This window comes from Sinocyclocheilus rhinocerous, unplaced genomic scaffold (genome assembly GCF_001515625.1).
Source record: "Sinocyclocheilus rhinocerous isolate Xijiao unplaced genomic scaffold, SAMN03320098_v1.1 scaffold1295, whole genome shotgun sequence".
NCBI classification, from domain to species: domain Eukaryota; kingdom Metazoa; phylum Chordata; class Actinopteri; order Cypriniformes; family Cyprinidae; genus Sinocyclocheilus; species Sinocyclocheilus rhinocerous.
Window position 1 is genome coordinate 1,483,862 of NW_015660499.1, and position 10,860 is coordinate 1,494,721.

General features: G+C 35.8%; 1 protein-coding gene across 1 annotated transcript in view; it reads left to right on the forward strand.

Moving 5' to 3' along the window:
• The window catches only part of LOC107725145 (tenascin-like), a 99,609-nt gene that overhangs the window by 43,826 nt on the left and 44,923 nt on the right, over positions 1–10,860 (forward strand). The window contains 5 exon segments of the mRNA XM_016534307.1: positions 1,317–2,443; positions 2,446–2,923; positions 5,090–5,353; positions 6,823–6,938; positions 9,575–9,728. Of these exon segments, the coding sequence (XP_016389793.1) occupies positions 1,317–2,443; positions 2,446–2,923; positions 5,090–5,353; positions 6,823–6,938; positions 9,575–9,728 (2,139 nt within the window).

Genomic DNA, 10,860 nt, shown 5'->3' on the forward strand with positions numbered 1-10,860 from the left:
AGTAGTGGGGTTATACGAGCCTGTCTAAATGCTGAGGGAAAAACACCAGTGTGAAGGGATGTGTTAATGATGTGAGTGAGTGCAGGTACAACTACAGGAGAAATGGCTTGAAGGAGATGAGATGGAATAGGATCAAGCGGACAAGTAGTAGGATGATTGGAAAGTGTGTATGTTGTACGGTGTATGTTTGCTGGTAAGATGTGTGTGACAGATTGTGGTGTGGAAAATTGTGCACTGATGGTTTTAATTTTATTAATGAAGAACGTGGCAAAGTCGTCAGCTGTTAGAGTTGATGAAGGAGGGGGAGGAGGAGGACAAAGGAGCGAGGAAAATTTTTAAAGAGCATGCGAGAGTTAGACGAATTATTAATTTTGTTATAGTAGTATGTCCTTTTAGCAGTAGAGACATTAGCAGTGAAGGAAGAGAGGAGTGACTGATACACTTTAAGGTCAGTAGTATTTTTTGATTTGCGCCACACCCTTTCAGCAGCCCTGAGCTTAGAACGATGTTCGTGGAGAACATCAGATAGACAAGGGGCAGAAGTGGTGGTACAGGCTGGCCTGGAAAACAAGGGGCAGACAGTGTCTAAACAAGATGTAAGAGTGGAGCAGAAAGTATCAGTAGCACTGTTAGCATAAAGAGATGCTAACTGTTTAGCGGGAGGAAGCGAAGATGAAACCATAGCAGATAGCCGGGAGGCTGAGAGTGAGCGTAGGTTACGTCGAAAGATGACATGTGGAGGGGTATGTGTTGTGTCAGGAACCATGTTTAGGTTAAGACTGAGGAGGAAGTGATCCGAGGTGTGCAGTGGAGTAACCAGCACATGATCAGTGGAGCAGTGTCGTGTGTAAATAAGGTCCAGTTGGTTGCTTGATTTGTGAGTAGTCATAGTTAACACTCTCTTGAGATCAAAAGAGGCAAGCATATATATATATATAAAGGGGGACAATATTTATTTATTTAACCTCAGATAATTAGTTTAAAACATGAAGAAAATTATTTATTTATTTTTAGATTTCAGCACCTAGTATTTAAATTAATTCTGTCTCTGAAGATTAATTAATTCTCAGAGACAGAATTCATGATAAATAAAAAATAGTAGGTGTTGAAATAAAAAAAAAAGCCACTTTGTCTAATGCTAATATCTTCACTGACACATAATTGTGTAACACTTTGTACATCTGGGAGGTCAAGACCCTTTCCTTAGCAAATGCCATTTGACTGGCCTGGTAATTGAGATGTTTCCATAATTGTAAATCCCACTTTTTTAGCAAATAGCATGTTTAATTTCTTAAATGTATCTCCTGATTGTGTAGGTGCTATAGGAACAAAGCCCTACTGCAACGGCCGTGGAAACTACAGCACGGACACCTGCGGCTGCATCTGCGAGCCCGGATGGAAGGGCCCCAACTGCACCGTTCCCGACTGTCCCAGAGACTGCAGCGACCAGGGCCGCTGCGTTAACGGAAAGTGCGAGTGTTTCGATGGCTTTACGGGTGAGGACTGCAGTGTGGAGACCTGTCCGGTTGACTGTGGTGAGAACGGCCGTTGCGTTAACAGAGTGTGCGTTTGCAATGAAGGCTTCTCCGGAGACGATTGTACAGAGACGGATTGCCTCAACAACTGTTTGGGACACGGCCGCTGCATTGATAGCGAGTGTGTCTGCGACGAACCCTGGACCGGATTTGATTGCTCCGAGCTCATCTGTCCGCATGACTGCTACGACCGCGGGCGATGTGACAACGGGACTTGTTATTGTGATAAAGGCTTCACCGGAGAGGACTGCGGCACGATTGCTTGTCCGAACGACTGCTCGGGACGAGGTTTTTGCATTGACGGCCATTGTGTATGCATTGCTGGCTACTCCGGCGAGGATTGTTCCAGCTTGACCTGTCCGAACGACTGCAACCAAAGAGGGCGCTGTTTCAACGGCGTTTGCATTTGCGAAACGGGTTATTTCGGAGAGGACTGCGGGAAGCTCTCCTGTCTGAATAACTGCAATGGTAGAGGGCGCTGCATCGACGGGCACTGCGAATGCAACGTCGGATTCCAAGGTCATGATTGTTCAGAGTTTAGCTGCCCCAATAATTGCAACAACCGCGGGCGCTGCGATAACGGCCAGTGCGTTTGCGAAGAGGGATTCGGCGGCGAGGACTGCAGCATCAAATCCTGCCCGTCGGAATGCTACGGACGAGGCCAGTGCGTGGACGGGAAGTGCATTTGCTTTGCGGACTTCACCGGCGGAGACTGCAGTGAATTGAGCTGCCCAAGCAACTGCCTGAAACGCGGACGCTGCGTTGCGGGACAGTGCGTTTGCGACGAAGGCTTCACCGGAGAGGACTGCGGTCAGAGGAAGTGTCACAACGACTGTCTCGGCCGCGGACGCTGCGTGGAAGGACAGTGTGTTTGCCAGAAGGGTTTTGAGGGCCTGGATTGCTCCGTTCCCACCTGTCCTGGAAATCCTGCCCGTCGGACTGCTACGGACGAGGCCAGTGCGTGGACGGGAAGTGCATTTGCTTTGCGGACTTCACCGGCGGAGACTGCAGTGAATTGAGCTGCCCAAGCAACTGCCTGAACCGCGGACGCTGCGTTGCGGGACAGTGCGTTTGCGACGAAGGCTTCACCGGAGAGGACTGCGGTCAGAGGAAGTGTCACAACGACTGTCTCGGCCGCGGACGCTGCGTGGAAGGACAGTGTGTTTGCCAGAAGGGTTTTGAGGGCCTGGATTGCTCCGTTCCCACCTGTCCTGGAAACTGCAATAACCGTGGACGCTGCCTCAATGGGAAATGTGTGTGCGACAAGGGATTCGTTGGAGACGCCTGTGGAGAAAGAAGCTGTCCGAATGATTGCAGTGGTGTGGGGCAATGTGTGGACGGCCGCTGCGTGTGTGATGAAGGCCACATTGGCGAGGATTGCTCAGAAGGTAATTGTAGTCATTTATATGCTATACTATATATAGTATTATTTATATACTATATATTAATATTTTGAATATGTTTATATTTTCATATTTTCCATTTTCATTTTCATTTTAGTTAAAGTTTTAGATAATTTTGTTTCTTTTTTAGAATTTTTTAAAAAACATTTTTATTATGTTGCCATATTTTATCATTTTTATTCATTTTAGTTTTAGTTTTACTTGTTATTTTCTGGGGTTTTATAGTTAACTTAAACTAACATTTTAACTAAAATTTAAAAAAAGTTTAAATTTTTTTTAAAAAAGAACTTGTGAAATAAACGTTAACTGGAATAAAATAAGATATAAAAAAACTTAAACATTGTTGTCAAGACAGCATTTCTCATTTTAATTTAGTTTAACTTTGTGTACTATAATAACTAAAACTCAAATAAAAATTCATAAAACCTATATTTAAAAAAAACTACAAAAAATTACAAAAACACACAACAAAATTATTAAACCCTTACCTAAAATTCAAATGAAAATGGAAAATATGTATACATATGTTCAAAATATTAAGAGTATCTCAGTGATACTAAAATAACATGAATGTTGGGGGTAATGCATTACAAGTTAATGAGTTACATAATCAGATTACAAGTAACTAGTAATGTGACAAATTACTTTTAAATTTACAACTAAATATCTGAGTTACTTTTTCAAATAAGTAATGCAAGTTACTTTGTTTTCCCATGTATTCGCTGACAGCTCTCCTGTCCCCAAGTTGAGAGAAATTGGAAATTCTTTCAGCCTGGGGCTTATTAATTTCACTTTTGGTGTACAAGCGCCTTTACAGCTGCCAAAAATATAACTTTTGAGATTTTTGTTTAAAAAATTACACAAGCAAGCCCAACCCAGGTGACAAAAAGTAACTAAGTAACTTAATTAGTTATTTTCTCATGGAGTAACATAATATTGTAATGCATTACTTTAAAAGTAACTTTCCTCAACACTGGTTATTTTAGTACTTGAAGTTAAAGTACATGAAAATAAAAACTCTTGTTTTCGCAACTGAGTTTACAAAGTAAAAAATAAAATAAGTTTATTTTTTATATTTTATTTTATTTCAGTTAATGTTTATTTTATTTAAAGTAACAATATTTTTTTATGGTTTTAGTTAACAATAATAACCCTGCAAAGCATTAGTTCTTATTTAGTACTGGTGATGCAAACACTTTTTTTTTCAAGTGTTAGCCAGATGATTGGCATTTCTTTGCTTTTATGCTTGTAAATTAGAGGGATAGTTCAGCCAGAAATAAACTTCTGTAGCCCTCATGTTATTCCAAAACTTTCTTCCAATGAATTACTAAATGAAATGTTACGCAGAATGTTTATACACTTTTCTATACAACTCAGGGTTGTCAGGCATCAAAAGACTCAGAAAAGCACCATAAACGCAGCCCATAAGACTCACAAATGACTTACTGATGATATACAGTACACTACTGTTCAAAAGCTTGGTCAGTAAATTAAATGAAAGAAATGAATACAGATCAGCATATTAGAATGATTTCTGAAGGATCATGTGACACTGAAGACTGGAGTAATAATGCTGAAAATTCAGCTTTGCATCACAGGAATAAATTAAATTTTAAAATATATTCAAATAGAAAACAGTCATTTTAAATTGTAATAATATTTCAGTTTTTACTGTATTTTACAGTAAAAAGATTTACTGTAAAATTTTACAGTATTTTTATTAAATAAATGCAGCCTCTGTGAGCATTAAAGACTTCTTTCAAAAACATTAAAAATCTACTACATACACACTATTTTATAGTCATCTTTTTGTACAGAAAAGTGCTGAACATGCTCAATTTTTGTACTTTGACAGTAAACTCACACCATATGTGTGCCTGTGAAATCCATTAGCTTTATATAGAGGACCATTAGTGGTGAAGGTCAACGCAGACAACAATTAAACTCATATCAAAAGGTCCAAAAACTCCCATTAATAAGAAACCCAAGTTAATTTAGTCAGTGTAGCTTGATTCTAACCTCTCAGCAGCTTGACTGGATGTTTCCCAGTCACCACAGTGGAGACACGGACAATTTTCCTACTACTTGGCACCAAAGACCGTTCGCTCTCTCAACATCTGTGACGTAAATGACCCTTGATATCTTTCCCAGTCTCACCACCGGAAGACCTGACCGTCACGGATGTGACCACGGAGAAGGTGAACCTCACATGGAAGAACGAGATGCTGGTGACGGAGTATTTGGTTACGTACGTCCCGACGTCACCAGGTGGCCTGCAGCTGGACTTCCGTGTGCCTGGAGATCGTACGTCTGCTACCGTCTCTGAGCTGGAGCCGGGAATCGAGTATCTCATCAATGTTTATGCCGTCCTCAACAACAAGAAGAGCGTTCCTGTCAGCGCCAGAGTGGCCACATGTATGTTCACATGTCCCGATCAACCTTACACAAATACACACACATGCAATCACTAGATAAAACTGCTGAAAAGTATAATTGCACTTCAGTTTCTGTCACTGGAGATGTGGTCTCTTGCAGTTGTGCCATTTTCATAATTAGGGTACCATCATCTACCCAATAATACTAATACCTGCATGGCAAAAAATCATATTCTTAAGGAGTTTTTTGAGTGAGTGAATGAATGAATGAATGAATGGATGAATAGCAGGATAAATTCACGTAAGGCAAAATTGCATGAGACAAAAATCTGAAGAGAAAATGTGTTTCATGCTTTTCATAGTCTTTTCTGTTTTTCATTTGTTTAAAGGTAAATCTTCTGAAACCTGTCAAGAAAATGACCCAGTCATAATTCACTCTAAAATAAATGTTAAAGAAAAGAAATTATGAGATTAGACTTTTTTATCATTAAGATTTTCTATTACTATTATTATCATTAGGATTTATAATAGGTAAGGTAATTTGTTATTTTTTGTTATTTTTTATTTAATTAATTCATTGTTTTTATTTTTATTATTATGACAATTATGACAAATAAGCATTTCCTATAGTTCTTATTACTATAATATCAAAATAGTCTCATTCTTATATTGGCATTACTGTATAATTACTGTATAGTTCAAATTTCTGTATACTGTATAATTACTGTATAATTCTAAATTACAAATTATAAAATGTTTTAGCATCATGATACTATTTATAAACCTGCCAAGAAAATGCCCTGGTCATGGTTTACTCGATCATCAAAACAGTTATTGAAATAATTGGGGAAATTAGCCCGTTTTTTGGACCATTAAGATTTTTCACCATTATTATATTTTTAGAATTTTTTTTTTGGTTTGTTTTTAGTTATTAGTTATTTTATTCGTTATTTATTAGTCAAAGTTATTACTTAATTAATTTAATTAATTAGTTCTCATCACTATAATATCAAAATAGTCCTATTTTTATATTGTCAGCATAATTATACATTTTTAATTTTTAATTATACAATATTTTTGCATCATGATAGTATTTATTCTACTGCCTTATAGTTTGTATTTTCAGTGTCATTAGTGTCACCAAACAGGTTTCCTAAACACGTCTTTTATTGTCATTTAGCGAAATCTTTTATTCAAAGCAATTTAAAAGTTCACGTATCATAGGGAATGTCTAGAACCATCTTGCATGAACTACTAAGCTACACCACTCCATCCTAAGGCCTCGTTTATAAACCTATTAAATGTTTTATTTTAAGAAAAATCTGTAACACAGACAATGATTGCACATGCATGTGCTATCTTACATTGCATATGCAAATCTGTCCAGCATTAGAAACTAGTCCACCAAGCCACTACACATTTGCACAGGTAACGCTCTCATATTCAGACACTGACTATTGCTAATAAACTTCAGTGAATATCACGGTACACTGTGCTCTTTCCCTGCAGATCTTCCGCAGCCCGAGGGCCTGAAGTTTAAATCCATCAGTGATACGTCTGTGGAGGTTTTGTGGGACCAGCTGAACGTTCCATTCGACGGCTGGGAGCTCATCTTCCGTAACACGGTTAGTTTCACGGGAGACAATGTTGAAGGCTCTTATCTAGGCACAAAATGAGAGAATTCAGATGCATCTGTAGATGCTGCTGCACATTGTCTATGACATTCCATACACGTCACGTCGCAAAAAAAAAAAAGATTTAAAATTGATTTAAAACCAAATATGAATGTGATTTAGAATGGGGTTGTCAAAATCAGATTGGATCAGCCAATAATCTAGCCTATGATACAATAATACATTCTTAACGAGTTTTTGTCTTCTCCAATACGAAACAGTCAGAATTCTTGAAAAACAAGATCATTTCACCTGAGAGGCAAAACTGCGTAAGATTTCTTTTCAAGTTTTTCATTTGTTTAAAGGGAAAATATGAACCTATCATTTTTCTTTTCTTTTCTTTTTTAGAATTCTTTATTTGTAGCTTTTTTATTTAATTAATTAATTTTATAATTATTACTTTATCAGAATTATATTTATTTATGTATTTATTTAGCCCCTCAGACTCAAAGAATTTGAATCACAACATATACTATGTTATATTAATAATATACAATATAAGTAATACAATAATCAAATTCTTAATTATTTTTTTGTTTGTTTTACGTGTAAATATGAACATATCAAGAAAATGGCAAACAAAAAATTATTGAAGAAATAAACATTTATGTTTAGAAAATTATGTTTGCATATAGGAAAAAAGCCTATTTGGATGGTTAATTTTTTTTTATTATTATTTTTAGGGTGTTTTAATTTTATTACAGTTTTTTCAAATGATTTTTTATATTTAGTTTTTTAATTAATTATTTATTTTAATAATTATGACCTCATCAGTATTGGATATGTATTTAGTTATTTTGCTCTTCTGCAAGCAAAACACTGCAAGCATTTGAGACAGAAAATACAACAAAATATATTTTTAGTGCCTTACAAGGCATTGGAATTTAGGTCAGTTTCATTAACTTCATAAAAACCATCTTCCCAGGACGTGGAATCAATTCAGAGCCATATTCATGAAGTGCTATAAAGCGAAGTGCAAGAAAAGTGTTGAAATACCCTAGATGCTAAATACGCTTTCATCAGGTTAATAACTGGCAGTAAAACTAATAGTAAAAATGTATCTCTGTACCAGCTGCTCAACCTTTAGGTCAATAGATTTACTGTGGTAAGATGTTCACACGGCGGTTTATTCCTAAAGGCTGTCCTAGGTGCCAGGGTTATACAGTCATGCAGCTTGTTTCAGAGCCTCTCTCTCATATTTAAAACAGAGTAATGGATAATTTAATCACCGTTCATTGTAATGATGCGAAGGGACATATTCTCCATTTGAGTCAGCGCTGCAGGCGGACATGAGCTCATACACTCATTTAAGGAGCCATTAAAAAAACTATCCTTGAACCATAAAGTCTCCATTAAGACTCACTTTAATGGCGCTCCAGAAATCCCAGATGTTTAAACTTATTGCATACTTTCAGTGCTGTTGTTTCATACCACCAGCATTTAGGAAACTAATCAAATTTAGATGCATGACACGTTTTCTCTGTCATATCATGACTTTCAGTAATTGGGGTATAAATATAGACTCTGAAAAGTTATTATTGGAGTTTTGTGACTTTTAGTATATGTCTGTTAGCTTTGAGGTCATCTAGATCAGTGGTGCTCAACCTTTTTTGAAATTTATTTTTTGATTTATTAATTTTTTTACTCAATTTCTTCTCAATAAAATATTTTAGAACTTAGCATAACTACAAAACATGAAATGTGTATTCTTTATAAGTGTGTCCATGGAGTTTTAAGATTTTATTCATTTAAAAATAGGAGCCTATTTTTGAACCGTTAAAATGTTTCATTATTTTTTAAGATTTTTATTGAATTAAATTATTTATTTGTTTGTTTGTTTGTTTAACTTTTCAAACTATAATATTTTGGGTCTGAAATACACCAAATATTTATGTATTTATTTATTTATTTATTAGTTTGATTATTTATTTATTTTTTATTTATTAAAATGTCTCTGAGATGTTTTGTAATTTGACTCCAAGGTATTTAAAAAATATATTATTATATTTTGTTTATTTATTGTATTATTATTATATTTTTAAATAACAGTTTGATTATAGTTTAGATATATTCATCTATAAATATTTTAGAACTTGGCATAATTACAAAAATGTATTCTCATTATAAAAGTGCCCATGGGGTTACACATTTTTATTAATTTATATGCCTTTTTAGTCTAAAAATCACATTTTTTTTAAATTAGACTACCTCTTATTTTCAGGTTGTTGAGGGCAGTGAATTAAAACAGGAAATATCTAGATTTCTAAATCTAGATATCTAAATATCTAGAAATATCTAGATTAGTTGTTTTGGCTTATTTAATGCTTGTTTTTTCTTATTTTAAATCATTTTAAGTTTCTGAAATTTAGTGAAGAATCAAAAATACATATTTAGAAAATGATGTTTGCATATAAGAATAGAAGCCTTTTTTGGACAATAAAAGTTTTTCATTATTATTTTTTATTATTATTACAGGTCCTCTGGTTGCAAACTACTGATGTATACATTCTCTTAAATACATGACAGGTTTTGCAAAAACAATCAATAGTAAATAAAGCTAAATGCATGTTTTTATCTCTCAATAACAGAAGGAAGAAAACGGGAAGATAGTGAACAATCTGACACCTTCCCAGACCAACTTTGAGCAACCGGGACTCGGGCCGGGACAGGAATATGAAGTGACTTTGTCGGTCATAAAGAACAACACCAGAGGACCCGGAACAAACTCGACTGTAGTAACAAGTAATGCACCTTCTCTAAAGTAAACCTTTCCTCTTGTTTATTGTCTGTGTCATGATCCGAGTTAAATTGGAGGCATTGCTTTTGATCCGTCCGGTAATTGACAGGAGCGTTTGGCTTAATCTACATCTGCTAAACGTCTCTAAAGTGTCGGAGGTCGAAGGTGAAACTAGCTCAGCAGTAAAGAATGTGAAGGCCTGCTGTTCGGAAAGGCCAAGAAGAATAGGGGCCATCATTTAACCTTATGAAACATCCCGCGTGGGCCGGCCAACAGGGCTTTAACAACCCAATTCAGAGCTTAACCGTGAGAAATCTGGACGATCCGTGTGTCTGGCTTGACATTTACACACGAGATCCATGATAACAACCAATAAGGCATTTTTATTTTCTAAAGGCCCTTGATTTCTCACAGTAGTTAGTGTATTTCCCCATTTTACTGCCTGTAAAAGTGCTCAGATTTCTAGATTTGGAGATCTCCATCACAAATGTGTGCTTCTCAGTGCATTAAATCTTATTTACCACATGAAAGAATTCCTTAGACATTGACTGACTTGAAAAGACCTAAACAAGTTTATAAGTGGTGTTTGCTAAGTCAAGCGTCACTGTGGTTTTTGCCCAGACTTAGAGGGCAAAAACACAGCGCACGGCAAAAATGACGCGAATATTGAGGAAATGATGGCAGATGGAGGATTTGGTTTTCACTCTGAAATAAAGTAAAAGACCGCTTCTTAAACCAGAGAAGGTGAACATGTTGGTATTCTTGTGGGAAAAAAAAACATTTAAAACCTGTCAGCAACAGCCAGTTTACTTTGACTTTTCTTTGTTTTCGTTTGAAAAAGCTTGTTATCTTTGCTGTTTACCTCACGTTACGCTATGGAGGCTTCCTTTAATTTTGTTTGTTTTTTTATTTATTTGATTTCTTTTTTTCAAAAAATTTGTTTGCTAAACATTCTGTAATTTATTAGTCAGTATATAATATAGCATGTGGTGTATGCCATGCCTCATCTTATTCGTTTTTGTTAATAAACGTTATGTAAGCTAGTTTGTCATTTTAGCCTACTGTTTTATTGTTGTTGTGCTTTTTAATTAAGAATAACAATGAATCAATCTTTTGTTTTAGTCTTAAAAAGTGAAA